The sequence below is a fragment of the Danio aesculapii genome, chromosome 1 (genome assembly GCF_903798145.1).
Source record: "Danio aesculapii chromosome 1, fDanAes4.1, whole genome shotgun sequence".
Lineage (NCBI taxonomy): Eukaryota > Metazoa > Chordata > Actinopteri > Cypriniformes > Danionidae > Danio > Danio aesculapii.
The window spans coordinates 13,823,564-13,849,882 of record NC_079435.1 but is presented as its reverse complement, the minus strand read 5'-3'; the positions used below and the strand labels follow the sequence as shown (position 1 = coordinate 13,849,882).

The 26,319-nt window shown below is 34.4% G+C and overlaps 2 protein-coding genes across 4 annotated transcripts; both read right to left on the bottom strand.

The window, feature by feature from the left end:
* Positions 1-865: 865 nt before the first annotated feature.
* On the bottom strand, positions 866-10,708 carry LOC130226367 (H-2 class I histocompatibility antigen, Q9 alpha chain-like). Of its 2 annotated transcripts, XM_056456621.1 has the most exons (7): positions 10,601-10,708; positions 9,161-9,433; positions 3,576-3,863; positions 3,223-3,501; positions 2,977-3,101; positions 2,560-2,592; positions 866-2,179 (listed from the first exon to the last, which is right to left on the bottom strand). In XM_056456621.1, exons 1-6 carry the CDS (start codon positions 10,662-10,664, stop codon positions 2,575-2,577), a joined length of 1,047 nt encoding a protein of 348 aa, XP_056312596.1. In that variant the 5' UTR covers positions 10,665-10,708; the 3' UTR covers positions 866-2,179; positions 2,560-2,574. The 2 variants fall into 2 exon arrangements, with proteins under 2 accessions (XP_056312596.1, XP_056312597.1); XM_056456622.1 differs by lacking the exon at positions 866-2,179 and having other exon boundaries at positions 2,559-2,592.
* Positions 10,709-15,087: 4,379 nt separating this feature from the next.
* LOC130226339 (H-2 class I histocompatibility antigen, Q10 alpha chain) lies at positions 15,088-24,221 on the bottom strand. 2 transcript variants are annotated; one of them, XM_056456619.1, is made up of 7 exons: positions 24,106-24,221; positions 23,435-23,707; positions 21,201-21,488; positions 19,072-19,353; positions 18,532-18,657; positions 16,828-16,854; positions 15,088-15,291 (listed from the first exon to the last, which is right to left on the bottom strand). In XM_056456619.1, the coding sequence occupies exons 1-7, from the start codon at positions 24,167-24,169 to the stop codon at positions 15,224-15,226; spliced, it is 1,128 nt and encodes a 375-aa protein (XP_056312594.1). In that variant the 5' UTR covers positions 24,170-24,221; the 3' UTR covers positions 15,088-15,223. The 2 variants fall into 2 exon arrangements, with proteins under 2 accessions (XP_056312594.1, XP_056312595.1); XM_056456620.1 differs by lacking the exon at positions 15,088-15,291 and adding an exon at positions 16,238-16,293.
* Positions 24,222-26,319: the final 2,098 nt, after the last annotated feature.

Here is a 26,319-nt window from a genome sequence, read left to right as displayed (position 1 = left end):
TTATTGTTGATTGACTGGTGCCACTGATGTGGCTGATTCACTGCCCCTCCCGTATGAAGGTAAATCAGTAGCAAAACTCGAGAGCTTACAAATCGAAATGTTAGAACTTGTGATAATATTTGTATGTGTAGGTTAAAATGTACACTCACAGCTCTGATGTGAACAGCTGAATCTCTCGATTTGAACACATAGACAATAATCAACTTGTGAAAGTTGCAGATTAATAGTTGTGTATTTGTAAAATGTCATTCACAAAAACAAAATGACAGACACACGTGTGCACGGCAAATTTGATAACATCTTCGCTCTACAACTACAAATCGGCAATCACAACCTATTTGGGTGAACATTTCTTTTAACCACAGACATAAATACAATTTCTTTTAAAAATAAAATAAAGCGAGAGATTGTCACAAAGATTATGATTATGGTTAGAATCCACCCAATCTAGCACTGACGACAGGTGTACAGGCCTGTGATTTTATCAGCTTCTAGCAAGTAAACAAGTTACCATTACAGCTAACAAGAGTCACAGAGAAATGTTTAAAGTGTCAAGTGAAATAAGTGAAACGTTGCATAGGCTGATACTGGCTAACAAAAGGATTAAGCAGGTCTTACAGTAATTATACATATACATGACTAAGTAAAGTGCTAGCAAAACTACCGAAATACAGCTTCAACCCTCCTTTTGATACTCTAATGTTTCTCGACGACGTTCCTGGAGGACCACCAGCTCTGCACATATCCATGTCTCCTTAACCAAACACAGCTGATTCAGATCGTCAGCTCATTAGCAGACACTGAAAGATTTTTAATTACAAGCAATAACACAGTAATCCTTTTTTTTAACTACTTTATTGTTGACAACAAGAAAGTACAAAAATTCATAGGATGCTCCCGTTTTTAACAAAGCCAGAACTATATATTGACAAAGTTGGTTTTATATTTACTCATTCATTCAGTGACAACTTATGACAAACGCTTTCTATATTGTTTACTATAAATATTTGGCTTGAAATCACCTTTAAGTGTGAGTTTAAAACAACATTAGCACCATTTCACTGACTGTGAACAATGTTGTACTTTGATAGTCATTGGCTGCTAATATGATTTCACTATTCAGAATTTGCAAAGAATACTTTTCTGAAACTATATACTTAAGGAGAAAGTCTGAATGTGCGAATATAAAACCAACTTTACCTCAATAAACCACATTAGGACAAACAAATTTACAAATTAACAGACTTAAACAGAAACACCAGAAATAATATGTACATGAGAGGACAGCCCTAACCGTGATATTCATCAGTTTTTGTAAAAAAGCGCTATAAATGACAGCTAAAGAATTAACCACATTTATGATAAAACTTAATTAAGGGTGAATAACTAATAAATAACATCAAAATATCAATTATAACACTGATGCATCTTAATATGAAGAAATATTAGATCACACAGGGCTTGCAAAATTTCTAAAATCCTGGTAGCCCTCGGGCAGGCACTCTTCAGTTTTTGGTAGCCGGAATATAAATTTAAGTAGCCTAAATAGAAAATACATTATCTATTAAATAAATAAAAACACATTTACTTCATAAAAATTTTGCAGCTATAAAAGACATTTACATATATATATACACATATACATATATATATATAAAATAGTGGCGAAGTGGGTAGCAAGATCACCTTACAGCAAGGTCACTGGTTTGAGCCACAGCTGCGTCATTTGGCATTTCAATGTGGAGTTTGCATGTTCTCCCAGTGTTGGCATCGGTTTCCTCTGGGTGATCTGGTTTCCATCACAATCCAAAGACATTAACTATAGGTGAATTGAATAAACTAAATTGGCCGAGGGGAATGCTGTGTAAATGTAAGTGTATGGGTGTTTCCTGGTGTTGGATTGCAGCTGGAAGGGTGATCACTGCGTAAAATGTATGCTGGATAAGTCAATGAAATGTCAAAGCGAGCGGTGCATGTTATTTTTTAAAACAATTCGCCAAAACTTTGTCCAGCAAAAAAAAAGAAAGAAAATTTTTAAACTGACAAATTTGCAGCAGGACATGATGCATTTAATGAAGCAATTTGATTTTAGTGCAAAAATAAGCAAGCATCTATAATTGAATAAAAAAAGAATGGTCCGCTGAACCAGGTAGCAAAGAGTGTTTCTCCTCCTTGTTTCCTGTAACATGCAGATATAAGTCACACCATTAAGAAATAAAAGTCAATCACAGGTAAATGTTGTATTGCTACTCTTTCAACACAGCCTGGACATTTCACTTATACTGCACTTTGATTTAATATTAATTTTAACTTATAATTAATGAATAATGTAGAAGTAAAGACGTTTTTCTCCACCAGTTTGGCACATTTTTCAGTAATACTGCTAATGGCTGTAAATAAAGTGCTACCAAAAACAGTTTCAACACCCCTTAAGCCTCCCTTTAAGCCCAGTAATGAACAACAAGAGAATATTAAGTCTAAGACATGATGCTGTTCATCAAGCGATTTAGTGCAATAATAAGAAGGCTTGTGACAATTTATCATTGAATAAAAACTCACCAGAGCTAGTTGATATCAAAGAGTGCTCGTTTCCTGTAACATGCAGATATTCAAGTCACATCATTAAGAAATAAAAGACAATGCTACTCTCTTCAACACAGCCTGGACATTTCACTTATACTGTGCTTTGATCAAATATTAATTTTAACTTACAATTAATAAAGAATATAAGCACATGAAAACCAGTTTTATTCCACCAGTTTGGCACATTTCCCAAAAGTAATCTAATTTCTCTTAAAACAATGAACCATCAAGACTGATTACGTTTTGGGAATGAGATAAATGGTACGTTGGTCATTTTCAAACGAATAACTAATCAATAATTAAAGACATTTTTACAGTGAAAAAACTTTCTTTAAAAATATTGTAAAAACATTTTTTTTAATTGGTAATGATCATTTATCAGTCTATACTCACCATTTTTGTTTGGTCTAGAAAATAAACTGCTCCACCAATGGCTGCCAGCACAAACAAAACTCCGATTATTACTCCAGCAATCATACCTATGGGAGGTTCTGAAGAGCAGTCCTGGCACTCCCCATCTTAAAATACAAAGATATGTATTTTTAATTTTAATCAACAATTTTTATTTAGTTTTGACAAAAAAGTGGCTTTTGCGATGTGATTTGAATTTAAGGTGCTATTTCTCTATGCTTTGATTACCCCATTTGATGATAATTGCATTGTCAAGGGTTCTGTGGGACACATAACAGTCATATTCTGCTTTTTCGGAGATGTAAACGCTCTTTCTCAGCTGAAAGGTCCCATCATGGTTTGGTCTAACTCCTGAGGATTCTACCTTATTATCAGGCAGTGCCGTGCGGTATTTCCTTATGGTCAAAATCACATCTTTAGGGTAGAATCCAGTGGCCAGACAAGTAAGTTTTAGCTTGGCTTTGCCATTGATTATCTTCTTCGCAAACACACGAACATCTGGGGCAGCTGAAAACACAAGTAGAATTTTTAATCAGTCAGTTCTATAACGCTAACCAAATGAATGCTGTATATAAACTCACAGCCTTGTCTGAGCTCCTGATCTCCATATTCTCTGAATTTGTTGAGCCAGTCCACACACTCTTTTTCCAGGTAGCCCTTGGTGTACTGATTTAGGATGGGCACATTATCCCATTTCCTCTTGGTTGGAAGAGCTGCATCCACTGGGGCAACCCACTGAGACTCCGCATCATCAAAAGCCAGGAAGTTTTCTCCATCATAGCTGTACTCATCAATGCCTTTAGAAAAGCGGGTTTCATTCCCCTGACTCTCAATTTCACAACCATGTCTCCACTGAAGAACATGAATATCTGAAACACCGATTAAACTGACTGTGAGATGAAAAATCAAAAGCTTGAAAAAAATCTTTAATGCTTAAAAAGGTCTAGGGCTGCAACAAAGAATTGATTAAATCGATAAAAATCGTTTACTAAAATAGTTGGCAACGAATTTCATGATCGTTTTGTTGTGTCGCGCGACACGAGGACGTTTCATTATTGTGTTTTCAAAAAAAAAAACCTTCAGTTCAGCACGGAGCGGAGTGAACACGGTCTCTCTCACACGCTGATACAGAGTTCGGTGCCTCATAGACAGGGATGAGGAGTTCAACAGCAGGGTAAATCACTACAGAATCCTACTTTTATTCTGTTGTTAAATGAGGACCGTAAAGTCCCTGGTGCTGGGGTTTTTTTACTCTTTATCCAGCTTGACAAGCATGACAAGTTAGCGTTAGCTCGTTTACCCTTAAACGAGCGGCAACTGAAAAAAAATCAAACTGAGCTTTGCCACATTGGCTAACGCTGAGCCAGAGAAAGATGTGTCAGATTATCACAATTATGCAGAGTTTTAACCGTCTAATGCTTATTTTACGTTTTAGACCTGTAAATACACACAAGTCCTAGTAAAACAATATATTTAGAGTTTGTAAAACACACAAGGAAGTCTAACAATCCATTCAAAAATAATTTGCAGATGTGTATGATTCATATCAGATACACATAGTGAAAGTAACTATGAAGTTGAATCTATTCTTCTTTAAGTTCACCAGCCACGTGCTGAATTGGTCCGTGTACGTTGTGTTCATTCGATTTTTGATTTTAAACGAAATTTTAAAAACGAGGAAACGAAAAAAATAATTAAAAAACAGATTTTGGCTCGAGTTGATTTGTTTTTTTGATTCAGGGTAGGAAAACGGATAAATGACTTTAAAATTCATCATACACATGTAGGTGGTGCTGAAACGCCCATTTCCTCTGATTGGTCAACCAAAAATCTGAGCTCGTGACTTCGCTTTTAAAATAATAGTCCTCTGCGGATCAACTAAATTTACCTATTAATTTGAACCACATATACCTGATACATTCATTGCGTATGCATAAATTAAATAAAAACGTTTTGCCCCTCGTTTTGCGCGTGCACGTCAAGAAGTAGGGGTGTCCCAATTCTCTTTAGCTTGAAGGCATTGGGCTAAGGGGAAGGGGTGAATAGCCCTTTGAACGAAGATTTTTCAGGACCACACTCGAAACCAAGGGGTAAGAAAATTTCCTAGAATACACCCGCCACAACGTAAAAACAAACACGTTTTAATATATTCATAACCGCGTGTCATGCTTTAAAAAAAAAAAAAAAAAAAAAAAAAAAAACGCTAAATTTTGCGATCTATAATCCATAATAATAACTCCTGTATAGCAGCAGTCCCACAACATTCTGACACTTGATGACACTCGAATACCCTGTCAGTAATGTCTAGTGGCTGAGAATGAGCTTTTTACAGTGTCTGCTATAATGTTGTGTTTGTGAGTTTACATAGATGAATATGGCCACTGTGTAAATACACAGTACAGTTACGATCTTATTACCACATTAGATCATTATGACAACATGATATTTGCCTTCAGTGATTTCCTGAAGATAAATACCAAAAAAATAACACAACTGGAATAACATTTCGCGATCATCTGAACTCATATGAAGCATGATATTGTGAGGACATATGATGATGTGTGCAGGTGCTGTGGTGCTGTCCCAATTATTAAGGGGTAAATTTTGAAGCCCTTTCCCTTCACACTCGGTTGTAAGGGCTAAGGGGAAGGGGTAGGGGTACAAAAATATAATTGGGATTGGGCCTAAAATAAGTTTTTTAGCATACAATATCACGATAATATCGTATGTGTTCAGCATCGAGATACATATAAAATCGCAACTTGAGTGTATCATTCCTGATACAGTAGATAGATTGTAGAAATGGAGTGTATGCAGAGAGTTTGCGGCTTTTCTCCACTTGTGCAAATAAACGGAGGTGTTTATGACACGGATCCAGGACAGAGGCATCATCACCATCAGCGCTGGTTACTTGAAGCAAATATTTCTGGACTTTGTGAATTGCGTCAGTAACAGCTTCTCTGTAATCCTGGACATACTAACAAGCCTCGTGAGTCGCGAGTGAGGAGCACGCCGTTACTTACAGACAATCAAACTGTTTAGTGTTGCATGATTGGTCGGGGATTTTAACCACCCTTTTTCCATTTTCAACACAGAGCCCGCCTTAGATTGCTTTTATCGAATTTATAATTAAAGTATGCGTATGCTGTCTTTTTGACTGGGTGGGCAAGACAGACGTTTGGGTGGGCTGCCCATGCCTAGAGCGTAATCCGATGATCTGTGCTACATTCTCAGAATGTGCAATTGGTAGCTCAATCTGTCATATTTTCATCTAAAACAACAGGGTTAGGACATCTTGTCAGCTTCAAATGTCTATCAGAATGATCTACCTCCTTAGGGTGTAAAAACAGGGGTAGCGCATTTTGTCAGCTTCAAATGTCAATCGAAATTAACTACCACTCTAATTAACCAATTTAATATAAAACTGAACACCGGTCCTGAATAGGCTACACTGTAAAAAAAAAAATCTGTTGATATCTGTTTCCATATTTTGAGTTTTCAATTTATTTATGGTTGTGAACTGCATTATGGGACTCTAATCTCTGCTCTGTCGACTTTTGATGTTGAAAATTCAACTCCACAGTTTAACAAAGTAACTTTTATTGACATTTTAGATGTTTGAAATATATAATGTATAAGGTTTTTGCAGCATAATGTACAACACCAACCCAGACAATGTATCACTCTTAAACTATTAAAAATGTTCATAAAACCCTGCACTGTTTTCAGCTTTTTAAGGTTAAAAGTTGTCAAAAGATAGATCGAGGTCTCATAATGCGATTCAAAAGCATAAATAATAAAAAAATAAAAGCATGAATCACAAAATGTGGAAAACTGTTAATTTACAGATACTCGCCATTAGTGTACACAAGTACACAAGCCATTAATTCAGCTTTTTAGAAAGTCTTGAAAGGAAGGCTTGTTGTGTGAGAGAGAATGCATGAGAAATAGGCATTGCGGCTTAAACTACTTTTGGTTCGGCTCTCAAATGAGCCACCAATCCTATTGTAGCCTATTTTACATAATCGAACAATCATTACAAAAAAATTATATATATTTAAAAAAAAAAAAAAAAAAAAAAAAAATATATATATATATATATATATATATATATATATATATATATATATATATATATATATATATATATATATATATATATATATATATATATATATATATATATATATATATATATATATATAATAAATCAAATAATAGAAAATGAAATATCGATAATGTAGCCTAGCTGAAATAATGCTTAGTAATAATAACAGAGACAACAACAAAATAATCCAAAAATAATATTAAGATAGGCCTACTATGGCGTGGCAATAAAATAAATATGAATTATCAAATAAATAATGACAATAGGCTGGTGGCAATATATAAAAATGTGTGTGTGTGTTCCAATGTGTTCTTATTCTGGCCATACCAACTATAAAAATAAACTAAAACAAGAATAAACTAAACAATAAAAAACACTAAATAATAAAAATAATAATTATAATAATAATAATAATTATCATGAAACCGAGTGCTGCTCGGAAATCTTTGCTCAGCATCAGGTGCATAGCAGCAAGTTTTGGCGGTTATTTTTATGATAAATTGTAATGATAAATGTCTAATAATACTGCTAATTTAGTCTAGTTATAATAATTATTTGATACCTGGGTGCTGATCCACTAGAGCGCTATTATTTTGAGAGCGAAGTCACGAGCTCAGATTTGGTTGACCAATCAGAGGAAAATCGGCGTTTCAGCACCGCCTACATGTGTATAATGAATTTTAAAGTCATTTATCTGTTTTCCTACCCTGAACCAAAAAAACGAAAGCCAAAATCAAAAATCGAATGGACGCAATGTACACGAACCTGAATCCTTCGTGTTCTGTTTTTATGAATGAGGCAAACGCGCGGCCACAAGTAAACATGGCGACACCCATCTCACGTTATAGATCATGATCACGTACACGTTTATTTGAATTGGAATATCAGGTAGCTGATGACATGATGAGGAAGCGTGTGAATATGTTAAAATAAAACAAAAAACAAAAACAAACAAAAAAAAGGGATCGATCTGTCATACAGTGCTATTGTGGCTGCGGTGTGTCACGTGACAAACATGACGTGTTGACATGGAAACATTAAGGGTAAACGTTCTAAAATGAACGCCTAACAAAACTGACTCCTAGTTCCAGAATATCTTAAACTCACCATGAAAGAGATAACAGAAGTAAAGCAGCGGTGGTAGAGTTACTTTGCACTTTGCAAGACTAAAGACACGTTCTTATTCCCTCGCCTTTTTTAGATCATTTAATTTTCCATCTGTTGTCATGTACAGCTACACTGCAAAAAAGCTTGTTTTATACTTAGTCATTTCATCTCGTTTCCAGCCCAAATATCTAAAAAAATCCTAAATCAAGACTGGACAAGAAAAATGGCATGAGAAAATTACGATTTGCTCAAAACTTCAGTTTGAGATCACATCTCATTAAGATTATTTTTATTACCCCACTGGCAAAAAATTTAGCTTGTTTAAAGCAAATAATCACTTAATTTGAGGTGGGTTTTTTTCAGAAAACAAGACTATTTCTTTTGCTACTTCATGTGTCTAGTATGTATCTTGATTTAAGATTTTTTTTAGATATTTGCATTGAAAACAGGACAAAACTACTTAGTTTTTTATTATTATTATTATTATTATTATTATTATTATTACAACAGCTCAGGGATGGAAATGAATGCTTTTCTTGTTTTTTTTTAATCCGATTCATCGATTAATCGAAGAAATAATCAACAGATTAATCGACTATTAAAATAATCATTAGTTGCAGCCCTAGTCTCTTCTGCTCACCAAGCCTGAATTTATTTGATCCAAATAGAGCAAAAAGTAGAAGTGAAACCATTTAAAAAGATTTCTAAATGTAATGTATTACTGTGATTCGAAAGCTGAATTTTTAGCTACACTCTAGTTTATGTAAACTGTTAATAAATACTGATGATGATCATAATAATAATAATATAATTTGAAACAGTAAACTAGCATATGAGAATGATTTCTGAAGAATCATATAAGTGGATTTAAAATCACAGGAATAAATGACATTAAAATATATTCAAAAAGAAAAGTTATTATATATATAAGTTATTATAACTATTCCTCACCTGATTTATTGTTTCTCATACGGTTCATCAGAATGTTGACATTCACATTGAACCACTGTTCTTTGCTCTTTCTGGACTGGGTGCCTTTTTCCCAGTAATCTTCCTGCATTTTCTCTTTCATCCAGTGCTGTTTAGGAATCTTCATCTGCTGTTGGCTATTGTAATAGTCAATCTGTCTGTCATCAAGCAAACCCATTGCAGTAAATTCATAGATGCCCGGCAGGTCGACAGGTTTGGATAAAGCTGTGTATATGTAGAAGAGGGAGTGTTTTTCTGTATTGAAAAAGAATAAAACATGAAAATGTCAAAAACACACGATCCACATGATCATTTTTATCAATACATTATGAAAATAGTTTCATGATGAAGTGGTGACATCTGACTATCACAAACAAATCAGGTTAGACTGGGTTAGGATGTTTTTGTCTTTTCCTTTCAACCTATAGACAAAGTATTGCAACATCTGTAGCAGTTACTCATTACTCTTATGTTTGGCACAGCCAAATCCTATTAAAGTTGTAAAATTTGAACATGCCCAAATTTAATGTTCACCCAGTCATTAAGGGTCCCGTTTCTTTAAGAAACCTGGCTGATTGATTTGTTATCACCTCCCCCTTTTTACTTTATCATTGAAGGTTCATGTACTGCAAAGTAAGTATTAAAATACAATATTCTAACATATGAAAAGTGGGCACAGTGGTACTTCAGGACATGTAGAATAATAATCTGGTGGAGTTGGCAGAAAACAATTTGATTAGATTTTTTAAATGATTTTTCTAATATGACTCTTCAGTAAAAAACACTGTATTTTCCATGATTGTAGCACGCTATTATTCAAATATGCAACAGTAATATTATATGAAAAGTGGGCACAGTGGTACTTCAGGACATGTAGAACAATAATCTGGTGGAGTTGGCAGAAAACAATTTAATTATATTTTTTTAAATGATTTTCTAATATAACCGTACAGTAAAAAAACAGTATTTTCCATGATTTTAGCGCGCTATTATTCAAATATGCAGCAGTAAAAGATGAAGAAGTTTAGCCTAGTTTTTATTAACAGGTCATCTCAAATAAAATGTGCTCTAAAAACAGTGTTTTGATCTAATTATATTATTATTTAATAGTATTCGAGCAACGGTTTCAAGTTTGTGCAGGCGGAACCGGCAGGAAGTCTCCTGAACCGAAAACATGTGCTCGCCTGGGAGGCCATGAACAGATCTAAAAACCAACACAGACCATAAACAGACATATTAAATCTTTAAGAGATTTTATATCAATATTAGGCGATGAAATACGTAGGCTATATAGAGTAAAAAGCAGCTTGAGGAACGACAATGACCTCGATTAAGTTACTTTCAGTATTTAAGAAATATTCTAAAAAGTCCCCATAAAGTAGCTATTTTAACTCAAAATAACAGCAGAGTGAGCAGACTCACCGGTCCAGGCTGGTACAACAGCAAAGAGCATCACTGCCGAAAACAATACAGCATAAACAGCCATTCGTAAGCCTTAGCAGCAGAGTGTCTGCTTTCCCCTTCACTACAGTATGGCAAGCCGGCTTAGCATTTAAACCTTTGTTTTGACTATCTATAAATATATTTAAAGATCTTTTAATCTCTAATTATATTTTGACGAGTGACAATTATAATTAGACTAGTCAGAGTGACTCTGCAATTACGATTGTAAGAAATCAGATTAGGAGATATCTGTAAATATATTTCGATTAGTCAAAATACAGTTGAAGATATCTCCAATGATGTTGTAGATTTCTATAAAAGATGTCTCATATTTTCACAAAGGTAATTAGAGATATCTCTAATTCCATTTCAACTAGTCAGTATATTTGAAGATATCTGCATTCCATTAGCTCTTAGTTGAATCTGTGTTATGAACTTAAAATTTTATGGTGTGAAAAACTCCAGTAACTTGAATATTTTATGATATAAAAGAGCTGTATTATCATTAAATGTATCTTCTTTATCACAAGTAGTGCAGGAATCCTCTTTAATCGTACAGTTTTGCTATGTTTGTTTCCATGCACCTTGTGGATTGTTAGAGTTGCTCCAGATCTGATCTCTTCAAGAGATATTTGACAGTAAACAATAGCAAACAATAATGTACAACAGTAGCCTCTATATAAAAGTGAATAAAAACGTTAATAAAAAAGAAATAAATCCCACATTATTGTACAAATCCTATACAATAATATAGAATAAAATAATACATTATATTTTGAAAAGATTAATAATAGCAAGTATAATATGAAACAATATGTGCATATCAAATTATAGTATGAATAATACTATATTAGTTTTTATACTATAAGTAATAATATTACATGTATATAATAGTATTCATACAATAATTACAGTCTTTCCTATTATTATACTATTATAATAATAGTGGAATTGCAACAAATTAAAATGACATAGGCAGATACTTATTATATAGCAAAATAGACAACAGCAAAATACTGTGTGTAGTGTAATAATAATAATAACAACTACAATATGCAAGTAGCAGATGGCTTAAAACTTAAAACCTGAGTTATTCAAGCATGTGGCATAATTCTAAACAAATATACAAAATGTAAAGGTGTCCTTCGGGTTATCATTATATCACTAGATCGCAGCAAAAGACCACTTATTACTGATAGACCTTGTTTATGGTAAAACAGAAAGATCCTCTTAGATCATAATTTTCTTAGTCATAATTCCAATTCAAGATGTCTCTAATTAAGTTTTGCCTAGTCAAAAATTAAATTCAAGATATCTACAACTGTAATTCGACTAGTGGTAGATTATTTAGAGAAATCTTTTAAAATATTTAAATATATAATAATATATAATAATTTTAAATATCTCTAAATGGATTATGACTAGTAAAAACTTGATTAGAGATATCTTGAATTATAATTTGCACTAGTGGCAACTCAATTATAGACATCTCCAATTGAATTGTCACAAGTAAATTGTAATTAGAAATATCTCTAATTACAATTCTTCCACTCAAAACTCATTTGTAGATATCTGCAAATATTTTTCAATGGAACAATATGACTAGTCACAATAGGGTTGTAGATATCTCTAATGTATATTACGAATAGTCAAATTAACATTTTAGATATCTTCAATGCATATTATAAATAGTCGCAGTCACATTGCAGATATCTTAATTGCAACGACTAGTCAAACTGAATTATGACTAGTATGGGGTGTTTCATGCTAAAACGGCTTGCCATGGTGAACATGTTGAACCGTTATGAGACAGTTAAAATCAAAAGCCACGCCCCTAAAGAGCCTTTATAAAGTCCCGTTTCCACTGAGTGGTGTAATATGACAGTGAAAACCGGACGTGTCGCCGGAAATGTCGCTACACTCAGTGGCATGTGGCAGTGGCATCTGTACGTCAGATGTCGTGTCACTTCATGTTAAAACAGCCTCTCGGATTTAGGTTAAATCGCTTAAATAAGGTTCGTGGCTAACACAAACTCAAGGTACTTACACGTTTTATTCTACGACATATTATTTCTTACTAACGTCTAAACCTACAACTATCATAGTAACGTAAAACAGCAATACAGAGAATTATTAATATTATTTAGTAAAATATCAATTAAATTGTATTCTACTAACGTCTACCCCCATCCCAATTCTCACAGTAATGTTTAAATCTTAATTATTGCTGTACAGTGTCAATAATTATGCTATTTTATTGATGCGAGTATGCGTAGCTGTATCCCTTCTAGACTTTCCCTTGGAATACAGCTGTCAAACCTACTCCCTACTTTGCTGTATCCAAAATCGAAACTTGTAGTTACCCCTAAAAAGTGCACCATTTGAGGGAGCAGCCATTTGTAGTCAAGAATAGTAAGAAGAATAGTTAAAGTTCTCACACTTAGGGACAGTTCTACTAAAATTGAAAATTGTCATCAGTTACTATTTTCTTTCTATTTACTTTCTTCTGTTGAACACAAAATGAAATCTGGCTCAGTTAGCACGATCGCCCTTACAACAAGAAGGTTGCTGGTTCGAGTCTGAGTTTATACTAAACCGAGACAGGTTGGCATTCTGTGTGGAGTTTGCATGTTCTCTCCATGTTGGCGTGGGTTCCTTTATGTGCTCCAGTTACCCCCACAGTCCAAAGACATGTGCTATAGGTGAATTAAATAAACTAAATTGGCTAGTGTATGTGTGTGAATGAGTGTGTATGGATGTTTCCCAGTACTGGGCTGCAGCTGGAATGGCATCTGCTGTGTAAAACATGCTGGATAAGTGGGCGGTTCATTCTGCTGTGGCGACCGCTGATTAATAAAGGGACTAAGCCGAAGGAAAATGAATATAAGATCTTGTAAAACCTGTAACTATTGACTGCAATTGGATTTGTTTTTCCTACTATGGATGGCATTGTTTATTGAGGTTATCTGACATAAAAAAAAAACCTCATAAAGGCTTGAAACACTTTTTGGGTGAACATTCCTTTTATTAACCACAGACATAAATACTATTGCTATTAAAATAAAATAATAAATCGAGAGACTGCCACAAAGGTTATGATTATGGTTAGAATCCGCCCAATCTAGCACTAACGACAGGTATAGGCCTGTAATTGAATCTGCTTCAAGCATGTAAACAAGTTACCATTACAGCTAACATGAGTCACAAGGAAATGTTTAAAGTGTCAAGTGAAATGAGTGAAACATTGCATAGGCTGATACTGGCTAGCAGAAGGGTAAGGAGGTCTTACAGTAAGTATACTTATGGTCAACTAGAAGCTTGTAGATTAATGGCAAAGTTTACCTATTGTGAATTTAAAGATTATTTATTGCATTTGCATTTAACCACACTGAACTAAACTGAACTTCAACTTGGAACAACTGGACTGACTGAGTTTCAATTTACTACTGTACATATACATGACAGTAAATAAAGTGCTAGCAAATCTACCGAAAAACAACTTTAACCCTCCTTTAGATACTCTAGTGTTTCTCAACCACGTTTCTGAAGGATCACCAGCTCTGCACATTTTCATGTCTCCAAACACACCTGATTCAGATTGTCAGCTCATTAGCAGAGACTGAAAGACCTGTAATGGGTGTGACAGACAAAGGAGACATGCAAAATGTGCAGTGTTGGTGGTCCTCCAGGAACGTGGTTGAGAAACAGCTTTAAAGTGCTTTTCCTTTAAAAAAAAAAAACTGAATAGTTAAAACACTTTAGTTTTTAATTACAGTCAATAACAATAATGATCACAATATCCATTTTGTACAATCATCTTATTGTTAACAAAAAAGTGCAAAAGTTCACAAGGTGCTCAGATTTTAAACACAGGCAAAACTATATATTGAGGTAAAGTTGGTTTTATATTCATGCATTCATTCAGTGACAACTTAAGAGATGCTCCCTATATTGTTTACCATGAATATGAGTTCAATATGAGTACCATGAGTATGAGTTCATAACAACATTAGCACTATTTCTTTGACTGTGAACAATGTTGTACTTTGATAGTCGTTGGCTGCTAATATAATTTCCCTATTTAGAATTAGCAAAGAGCAATTTTCTGAAACTATATACTTAAGGAGAAAGTCAGAATGTGCCAACTTTACCTCAATAAACCATATTGGGACAAATTAATGTACAGATTAATAGACTTGAACAGAAACACCAGAAATAATATGCACATTAGAGGGCAGTACAGTAAAAACAGTGGTATTAAATGGAATAAACCACATTTATGACATAGCTTAATAAAGACCCTTAATGAACAGCATGAATATATACAGTACATTATAACACTGATGCATCTTATATCATGAAGAAATATTAAATCAAACATAATTTATATATATATATATATATATATATATATATATATATATATATATATATATATATATATATATATATATATAATAAACTGGTATTGAAAATTTGTCTACTTTCATATTTTAGATGTAGGAGTAATAAGGTAAGAAAAAATATAATGAACTAAACCACATTTTCAGAAGTGATTCAACTGTCATTCTGCAAATACAAATTTTCCAAAATAATCCGACTTTAACTTTTCAGATCTCCACCAGTAGATTGTCCTTCTGCAGCTGTCGGTTTATTTTTGGACTCCCTCACTGAAATACAAAACATAAACATGTTATTTATTTATTTTATACTAATAATTTGTACTAATACATAGAACTACAGCTATAATACACCAACACATCTGAAATCAATATATTTTCGTAGCATTCCATAAAGTAAACATCACTAATGAACTTTGGCAAAATAGCTACCTACATCGTTGTGCATGCATCACAGCCCTAGAGTAGTTCTGGACGTAACTGCAGCCTGGACCCCCATCAAAATATTCCCATCAAACTCCCAAGTCTTCTCTCAACCTCTCACTGGATTCCTATCCCTGCTAGCTTAATAGCGTAGGCCCATATCATGGCTAATTTACAAATTTGTTGACCACAGCAATCTGTTAGCATTAAAACACACTATTTATTTACGTTATACAAGGGTGAATGGACTATGCTTATTTAACGCTGGACATTTATAATGTTAATAACCAATTCAAAAAGAAATCTCAATATCTCAGTAAAACTATCAGAAGTGGGAGAAGTGACTCAATTTGCACACTGCTGTCACCTTCTCTGTTGTCATCCTTCGATCACATACAGTTGAAAGCAAAACATTTTAGCCCTCCTTTTAAATTGTAATTATTTTTCGATATTATTATTTTGTAATAGTTAAAAAAAACCTTTAGTTTAGTTGGAATAAAAGCAGTTTTTAATATTTATACAAAAACATTTGCAAGGTCAATGTTATTAGACCCCCTAAGAATTTTGTCTTTTCTAATTACCCTAACTTGCTAGTTAACCCAATTAACCTAGTTAAGCCTTTAAATTGCACTTTAAGCAGAACAGTGTCTTGCAAAATATAGTCATCATGGGAAGGACAACCTGTTTTCCTGCAGCCTATGTAAAAACAGAAAAGTGCTATACAGTATAGTGAGAGCCCTCTTGCTGCAATAGTATAACATTTAGTTTACTTACCAGATGGTTCAATGTATCTAGATCAAATTGATCATTACTTTAGCGGTATTGCACTTGGATCATTATCCCCAATACCTGCCGAGAAACATTGAAATGTCAAAGTGTGCTGTACATAAGAAGCTACTTTGTTGTTTTTAAAAAGATTTACCAAAATTTTGTGCAGCCAAACAACAACAACAACAACAACAACAATGAAATAAGCAATGACAATAAACAGATGTTGTGTCATCAAGGCTTTGCACACCAGTTTAGATAGCATGAAGACATGATGCATTTAATAATGCGGTTACATTTTAGTGCATTAATAAAAACACACATATACAGCATTCCTTATTTCCTGTAATAAGTCCACCATCAACAAATCATTTCAGAAACTTTGCACACTCATAGTTAAATGTTGTATTGTCGCTATTAAGCAATTCAAGTTTGCTGTTGCTTTTAAAATAAAAAGACCTGCAAATAATATTTATTTTTTGATATATTAAAATTACATACATCAACCATTATAAATTGTGTTTAGATAACTGCACTCTTTTCATGTTAAAGAAACAGTGAAATATCCTATTGTGGACTGATTACATTTTAGAAATTAGATAAATGGCCCATTACCGTTTTTGTAAAAGGGTTTCTTGAGAGCTAAAGCGTGTGATGGATAAAAATCAGTTTAGAATAGTTTTAATACAGATACAAAAATAACAATAAATACAATTGGATAGAAAGACATTGATTTAGACAGATTTAGACATTTAACCCAATGTACAGTAATGTTATCTTGAGTACATCCATTCAGCATTATATATTTAAATTAGGGCTGTCAAATGATTTCAAAAATTAACTAATTAATCACACTTTTTTGTAATTAATCATGATTAATGACGAAACGCCATATAAGTCACGAAATTTCATGTAAATGCCAGTTGAATTTCAAAACAATTAATGCCAATAACAAACTAAAATTATTTCCTCGTTGAATTCTAAGTGGACTACAAAAAAAATCCAAAATACAGGCATTGCCAATATGGAAAATGGAAAATTATTATAATAATAAAGTATTGAATACAAACAATTATACTCATTGTAAAGTTGTATTGCGAGTTGAGAACATTAATCATAAAGTAGAAACAGTTTTGCTTAGTCCTCCTTAACATTTAGCCAGTTGCTAAGACAGTCTAGTCCAGGGGTCACCAAACTTGTTCCTGGAGGGCCGGTGTCCTGCAGATTTTAGCTCCAACCCTAATCAAACACACCTGAACAAGCTAATCAAGGTCTTACTATGCATACTAGAAACACCAAGGCAGCTGTGTTGAGGTAAGTTGAAGCTAAACACAGCAGGGACACCGGCCCTCCTGGACCGAGATTGGTGACCCCTGGTCTAGTCTCTTGACATTATCGGGGGACATTGTGGCCAAGGGGTACATCAAAGGCATGTACCAAAGACTATAGACTTCTTACAGGGACTTTGGTCACACCATCTCTAAACATTTTATTCTAAACAGCTTTGAGGATACGGACACCGGAACGACTAGAGAATACATATAGAATGCCTTAAAGAGACTTTGGACAGTCAGCGATGTCAGGCATTTGCTCTTGTTGCACACACGCTCGCATGCACATACACACATAAATATAAATACACACACACAGACAATGCACGCAGTACAGCGCACTCGGTGAGCAAGGGTTCCCTTCAGATTCATCAACACGAACAATCGTGTTTTTGCTTAAACTAAGTGTTCTAAAGTATGGCTGAATTTTACAAGCAATGATTCTAACACAGCAACGTGAAGCAGACGCTTTACAAAAGTTGCGTGGAGGGAGGAAACACATCAAAATTAATGAAACATTTGAGGGTGCATGGAATCAACTTAAAGACAGAGAAATGGGCTGTCTTTGACAGCTTGCGACATCATCTGGCACTTTCACTGAGTTCATTTACAAAGATTAAAAATGAAACACCCGAAATTGCTTGAAACTCAAGCACTGGATAGCCTGGAAATGCTGGATAGCCTGGTGATGCGACAATAATTGTTTTATACCCAAACTTTCCTTCTAAAAGCACTTCCTTGGTCTTATCCATATTTCTTTGCACGTTAAACACACATCAGCCACAACAGGAAAGAAAAAAACTGCAACTGCGATAATTTTTTTAACGCGTTAAATATTTTAAATTAATTGCGTGCGTAACGCACTAATTTTGACAGCCATAATTTAAACATCTGAAACAAACACTCTTTCGTGACATTATTCAATTCACATACTCAACTTAAAAAATGTAGGGGAAAAAGATAATCTACTGTATCAGTCTCTACTCACCTTTCTTCCTCCTTAAGACCAAAATTGCCACACCAATGACTGTCAGCACAATCACCGCTCCGATTATCGCTCCAACAATTATACCTAGGAGCGTCGCCTTGGAGAAATGCTCGCTGCATTTCCCATCTAAACAAATGCAAAGTAAAACATTTACAAACCATTTTATTTAAAGGTACAGTCTTACTCATCCTCCACTTGTTCCAAACCTGTTTGAGTTTCTTTCTTTTGTTGAACACAAATGAAAAATATTCTGAAGAATGTTGTGGGGAAAAGAAGCCATTGACCCTAACATTTTTTGTTCCTAACATGGACGTCATCGGCTGTTTTTTTCCCCAACATTCCTCAGCATATCATTTTATCACAAATAATATTTACACAAGAAAGATATTTAAAAAAAAGTTTAGAACCACCTGAGGGTGAGAACATTTTTTGGGGGGTAGGGAGGGGGGGTTGAGCTGTTCCTTTAAATATTAACAACAGAAAGTGAAGTGGAAGTTTCCAGCGTTTGTCATGCTTTTTGAATCTGTATGCTTTGATTACCCCATTTTTTGATAATTGGTGCTCCAAGGGTTTTGTGGGACACATAACAGTCATATTCTGCTTTTTCATCCTCGTAGATGTAAATGCTCTTTCTCAGCTGAAAGGTCCCATCGTGGTTTGGTCTAACTCCTGAGGATTCTACGTCATTAGACAGTGCCGTGCGGTATTTCCTTATGGTCAAATACACATCTTTGGGGTAGAATCCAGTGGCCAGACAAATGAGTTTTAGCTTGGCTTTGCCATTGATAATGCTCCTTGCAAACACATGAACATCTGGGGGAGCTGAAATTACAAGTAGAATTTTTTATCAATCAATTCTATAACACTAACCAAATGAATGCAACAAAGGCTCATTCTGAAAACATACCATTATAAACATTTCTGACGATGGCAAATTATGTAGCCAGAGGAACGTTTGGCTGCATTTCAAACGCTAGAGGGTGGTATAATGCCGTTCCTTTTCTCGCTTATCAGCTGATCGTTTACCTCCGTATGGGCGGTTACCAGTTTGTTACCAGTTTGTCCAGTGGCTTGCCATGTACGTTGGCAGACTTGTAAGGTGTAGTGGAGCTGACCGCGATGACGAAAAAGAAAATAAACAAGTAAATAACAGGGTGCGAATGTGGTAAAATCTGAAAACGTGGTATAAATCAGACTGCCGCGAGGGCTTTTCTTTTTCTGGATTGTTTTTGAAAACACCATCGGTTGGGTTTAGGAAGGAAGGGGGTGGGTCAGTCGATTAGTCCATCGGTCAGCCTCTGGTGGATTTACGCGAGAACAGCAGGCACGAATGGCACTCGCAAAAGAAATTTGAGATCACAAAAAGCATACGCAACGGCCTCTGGTGAATTCGTGAAAATAAAAAAAACGTAGCTCCTGGTATGTATTTGGCGCTCTCCAGAAATGTATAGGCGAATTATCGGTTTGTAAATATTCAGGATGCGCGTGCAGCGAGGTTGCAGAAAAAAACCAGGAGCGCTAGCATTTATAGAAAGGGAATGACATCTGATGCGTGTTCGTGTGGGTTTCCTCCAGGTGCCCCAGTTTCCCCCACAAGCCCAAAGACATGTGGTATAGATGAATTGGGTATGCTAAAACTGACCAAAGTGTATGTGTGTGAGTGAGTGTGTGGATGTTTCCCGGTGATGGGTTGCAGCTGGAAGGGCATCCGCTGCGTAAAACATGTGCTGGATAAGTTGGCGGTTCATTCCGCTGTGGCGACCCCAGATTAATAAAGGGACTACGCTGAAAAAAAAATGAATGAATGAATGAATTTACATAGTGATTTTAACGTATTATAACAGCTCGTCACTCAGTGATAAGCAAAGTGATTCGGCAAAATTAGCGTTAAAGTGAGTGGCGTTCATCTGACAGGTCCATTTGCGTTAGCAACCCCCCAATGAATATTGGATAAGACGAAATGGCCAAGCATCCAGCCCGAAATATACAATCTCATTGAAACTCCAAGTAATTTTACAAGACAGAAGTTAAAGGCCTACAAGTCTTTAGATGCCTACAATTTTGTTCTGTGTGGTCATGTGCAAAAAATAATGTTCCATGATTACCAGATTCAAAACTGTGTAGTGCTAAAAACCCAGGTTCTGCCTAGCCAAAGACAAGGAAAGAAGACGGAGCTACACAAGGCCTGGGTAATTATCAACAAGCAAAACAACTGCATTCTGACAGTGAACTGCACCTGTACGGCAGGGTATGTGAACTTAGATTTTTACATTTCATTCTAAGCGTTCAGTGTCTGCAGTTTAATTCACCAAATTGAACTGTTTTTGCTGAAATCATTGCTGCAATCAAAAACAAGTAATGTGTATAATTCAGCATAGCGTGAACTTACCTGATATGAAATGAGAACTGCAGAGTCGAGCATTTTAAATTAGGTCCTCACTCCATTCAGCTCTTCTGATGCCTGTTAGTTAAAGACGTCTGCGGTTGGCATTTTTGGACTTTTGGTTTTGGCATCCAAAATGTTTGCTATTGCAATCGGTCTTTTTTGCCACCGGTATGCGGAGATGAACCCGTGTGACGTCATGTGTGATGTAGGTTGGTAATTCACCTATATAGCTGTACATAATCAGAATGAGCCTGGGTTGTATGAATGCTGTATGTTTACTTACAGACTTGTCTGAGCTCCTCATCTCCATATTCTCTGAATTTGTTGAGCCAGTCCACACACTCTTTTTCCAGGTAGCCCTTGGTGTACTGATTTAGGATGGGCACATTATCCCATTTTCTCTTGGTTGGAAGAGCTGCGACCACTGGGGCAACCCACTGAGACTCCGCATCATTAAAAGCCAGGAAGTTTTCTCCATCATAGCTGTACTCATCAATGCCTCTGGAAAACCGGAGTTCATTGCCCTGACTCTCAATTTCACAACCATGTCTCCACTGAAGAACATGAACATCTGAAACAGACACCAATTAAACTGTGAGATGAAAAAACTAAAGCAAAAATTATACAGATATAAAGTTATAAAGATATAATCAATACAGGTCAAGCGTTTTAATGCCTAAAAAGGTCTCCTCTGTGTTACCCGCTCCAGACCTAAGGGAATCTGGACGGGCACAAGCCAAATCATGCACAAAACTGAATGATAAGGAGACAGACATCTTATAGCATTGCTCGAGTGCAGTTTAACATAACAAAGATAATTAATTTTTTAAAGCTAACACAATGTACAAAGTGTTCAGGAATAAAACCAAACGCATCTCGATAAGATAAAAATAAAATGTGTCACTTTAATCAATACTCATATTACTCAATGCAATGTAACTAGAATTTCTATGTGAACAAAATACATTAATACATTGAACAAAAATACTCAATACACTTGAAAACCCTTCTTAGAATACAGTATTGGTCACACTTTGAGATACTGAAGTCATATTACAATAATTATTAAAAGAATATATTTCTTACCCTCATCTATAACTACTTGTATAAATGCAAAAATGATGCAAATCATTATAATTAAATCAATATAACATTGTCTTTCACACCCTTTCCAAATTACATTACATCAACATTTATATTAACACTTGTTAATATATTTATGAAGAATGCAAACAATATACAATTAAATACATTTCCCTTTTACTCGTTTAATAACCTTAAGTTATTAAGAATGCAAATTATTTGGTTTTAAAACCAAAAACCCCGCATTAAAACATTAAACTCTTACTATCACTTATTACTATTCAAATTGAATATTTGGATGAGTATGGGACAGTGTTATGCTTTCAGAAAGATTTTAGAAGAAGATCACTACAAAAATATACACCATATAAACTTAATCTGGCTGACATTCATAACAAAATGTAACAAATACTTAACATGAAGGTGTTTAGAAAAGGATCTAATGCATATTTCTGAATGTCTACATCACTACATGCTCTGTTCACATCACTTTAACTTTAACCATTAACTAATCATTTGCTTCAGCTACTTTTGCTAACCACGAGTGGCTATAATGTTTACCATATGATTAAACCCAAAAACTAATCAATTTATAGAACTAACACATTCTAACATCTTTTCCAAACATTTCTTTAGAGTAAAGATTATAAATATTTCACACAGACCACTTTAAATGAGTGTTTATCCATACCTGTGAATGATAAGGACACAGACATCGTTTATAGAGCTGTTTAATATGAATTCAAGCTGCCGGTCTCCTAGGTCAGGGGTTCTCAAAGTGGGGGTCAGGACAATGAGAGGGGGTCGCTTGGTGATTTCCAAAAATCAAATAAATTTCATTACCATTGTTTATCCATAACTACAGAAGATAAAAATAGTTACATAAAAATGCAACATCCAAACAAAAAGCCATCAGACTTTAATTTTTTTCCTATTGGATGGCAACCCTGGGGGTTTTTACATTAGATTAACAGAGCAATAGCACCAGTTGCAACAGATTGATTTTACGGCACTAGCTAAACTTTCTAACACCTTTACGACTCTCACTTACATTGAAATAAATACAGGCCACGACTGAACATGGAGGATGATCTTTAAGTGGCAGTCTCTAAAATTAAACCCAGAAAAGACTTGTGATGTAACTTAAACTTAACCTTTTCTTTTTAACACATTCTGTAGAATATTTCCCTCTATCAGTCACATCTGCTTAACAAGCCTGAATTTATTTGATCCAAACAGAGCAAAAAGTCAATATGTAATTTTCAAAAAGCTGATTTCTATTTGAATATTTAAAAATGTAATTTTAAAAAAATATTAATTTATTCATGTGTTTTTGAAATCTGAATTTTTTTGCATCAGTATAATATGCTGATTTACATGTTCTATTGTCCAGTAGTGCATATATGCAGGTTAAAACAGATAACCATTCCTCACCTGATTTATTGTGTCTCATACGGTCCATCAGAATGTTGACATTCACATTGAACCACTGTTCTTTGCTCTTTCTGGACTGGGTGCCTTTTTCCCAGTAATCTTCCTGCATTTTCTCTTTCATCCAGTGCTGTTTAGGAATCTTCTTCTGCTGTTCGCTGTTGTAATAGTCAATCTGTCTGTCATCAAGCAAACCCATTGCAGTGAATTCATAGATGCCCTGTAGGTCGACAGGTCTGGATAAAGCTGTGTATATGTAGTAGAGGGAGTGTTTTTCTGTATTGAAAAAAGAATAAATAATAAAGAAAACAGTGTTTTAATCTAATTATATTATCATTTTATTCGATCCGGTAGAGATCCGCAAGCACAACATAACCTAAAAAGGCGGTCAGTGTTGTCAGCTCCATCTGGCAACACTGAAGGCGGAACCAGGAAGTTTCCTGAACCGAAAGTATTTGCGACACGCCTGGGAGGCCATAAACAGATCTAATAACCAACACCCACCAAAACAGGCATATAAACCTTTAAGACATATACCAATATTAGGCGATGGAATACGTAGGCTATATAAGCAGCCTGAGGAACAACAATGACATCGATTAATTTAATTTCGGTATTTAAGAAATATCCTTAAAAGAGTTGCTATTTTTGAGTGAAAATAACAGCAGACTCACCGGTCCAGGCTGGTACAACAGCAAGGAGCATCACTGCCGAAAACAAAACGGCAAAAACAGCCATTTTAAAGCCTTAAGAGGCCGCCGTGTGTCTGTTTTCCCCTTCACTAACGTATGGCAAGCCGGCTCAGCATTGGACCCAAGTACGCATTATGTCAAATCTATGAAAAAATATTTGACTGTTTTCTTTTCTTAGAATGGCTTAAATTGAAGTGCTGTAAATAAATTTTTTTTAAAGTACTAAGAAAAACGTCCAACAGTGGATCTATCTTCGAAATTTCTCATTTAGAATTTTCCTAATAGGCTAATTAATATTGTTGTTGTTTGAAGTGATTTAATTTGTGTTGCAGTATTATAAGCTTTAACACAGAATGTATAAATGACACCTTATACTTTCCAACAACTCATATTCCATCAGCTTTCATTTATTTCAGGCTTTTTTTTTTTTGCTGAATATTATTGAAAACAAATAATAATAACAGTAAATATAAATGTTGTCTCCAGTAAATATTATAATAACAAATAAATAACAAGTCTAATACATCCAGATGCATCAGAAAAATGTAGCTACTAGCTAATGTTTATTATTCTATATACTACGCCTGTTTTATATGCCTCTGAGCTAAATTACCTGAACTGTCTTCTTCACTGTTGATGTTTCAGATTTTTTTTGTGCATCTGACATAATTTGATCCTTTATTTTTATTCACGTTTACATTTGCATTCAGCAGCTACCGACTATAAACGCCAGTCTGTCAGAAATCGGGCTACAGCGTGTCATGTGACTTAACCAAAGCACATTATTGGCTAAGCTAAGGTCTTCTCTTTCCAACAAAAAATTAGAACGTTGGTCTTTAAGAAACAGTGCCAGGGAAATGAACATAAATATCATGTTGCAAAATGGCAACACCATGCGGTACAGGGTTAAGCTTTTGTTCAGACTATCCATCAATATATTTAAAGATATCTCTAATTATATTTTGACGAATGATAATTATAATTCGACTAGTCAGAATGACAATTAGAGATAGCAGATTCAAGATATCTGTAATATTTTGACTAGTCAAAACTCAATTTAAGATATCTCTAATGATGTTGTAGATTTCTCTAAAAGATGCATCATATATTCGCAAAGGTAACGATATCTCTTATTCTGTTTGAATTATATTTGAAGATATCTATCCGTATTGCATTTGCTGAACTTTTTTGGTGCGAAAAACTCCAGAAAGCTGAAACGTATTTTGAATATTTTATGGTATAAAAGAGCTGTATTATCATTAAATGTATCTCCTTTATCACAAGTAGTGCTGGAATCCTCTTTAAGCGTACAGTTTTGCTATGTTTGTTTCCAAGCACCTTGTGGAGTGTTAGAGTTGCTCCAGATCTGATCTCTTAAAGAGAGATTTGACAGTACAATAGCAAACAATAATGTACAGCAGTAGCCTCTATATAAAAGTGAATAAAAACAGTAATATTAAAAAATGAATGAATCCCACATTATTATGACAGTACAAATCCTATACAATAATCTAGAATAAAATAATACATTATATTTAAAAAGATTAATAATAGCAAATATAATATGAAATGTGCATACCTATGTATAAGGCTATAATTTTATTATGAATAATACTATATTAGTATTCATACTTTATTTATAGTGTTCCCTATGCTACTATTATAATATTATAATACTAGAGGAATTACAACAAATTAAAAGGACATATACCTATTATCTAGCAAAATAGACAACAGCAAAATGTAGTGTGTAGTGTAATAATAATAATAACAACTACAATATGCAAGTAGCAGATGGAATAATACTTAAAACTTCCGTTATTCAAGCACATATGGCATGATTCTAAACAAATATACAAAATTCCCTTCAAGTTTTGTCATTACGTTACTAGATGGCAGCAAAGACCACTTATTACTGACAGACCTTGTTTAAACAGCCTATGGGAAAAACTGTTATTGCATTTAAAATAAAACTTAGTTCAAACTTACCATTTAATTTACACGTTACATATTCCACTTTTTAATCATAATAATTACACTGAAAGCTGATTATTCTGTATAAAAATTTCAACAAAAGTCTTGTTAACATTTTGTTACTTATTATTTGGTTCAAATATACATGTGACATAAATTTGTATAAGCATGAATAATGACTACACTGTAAAATCCAAAAAGTTAAGGTAACTCAAAACCATT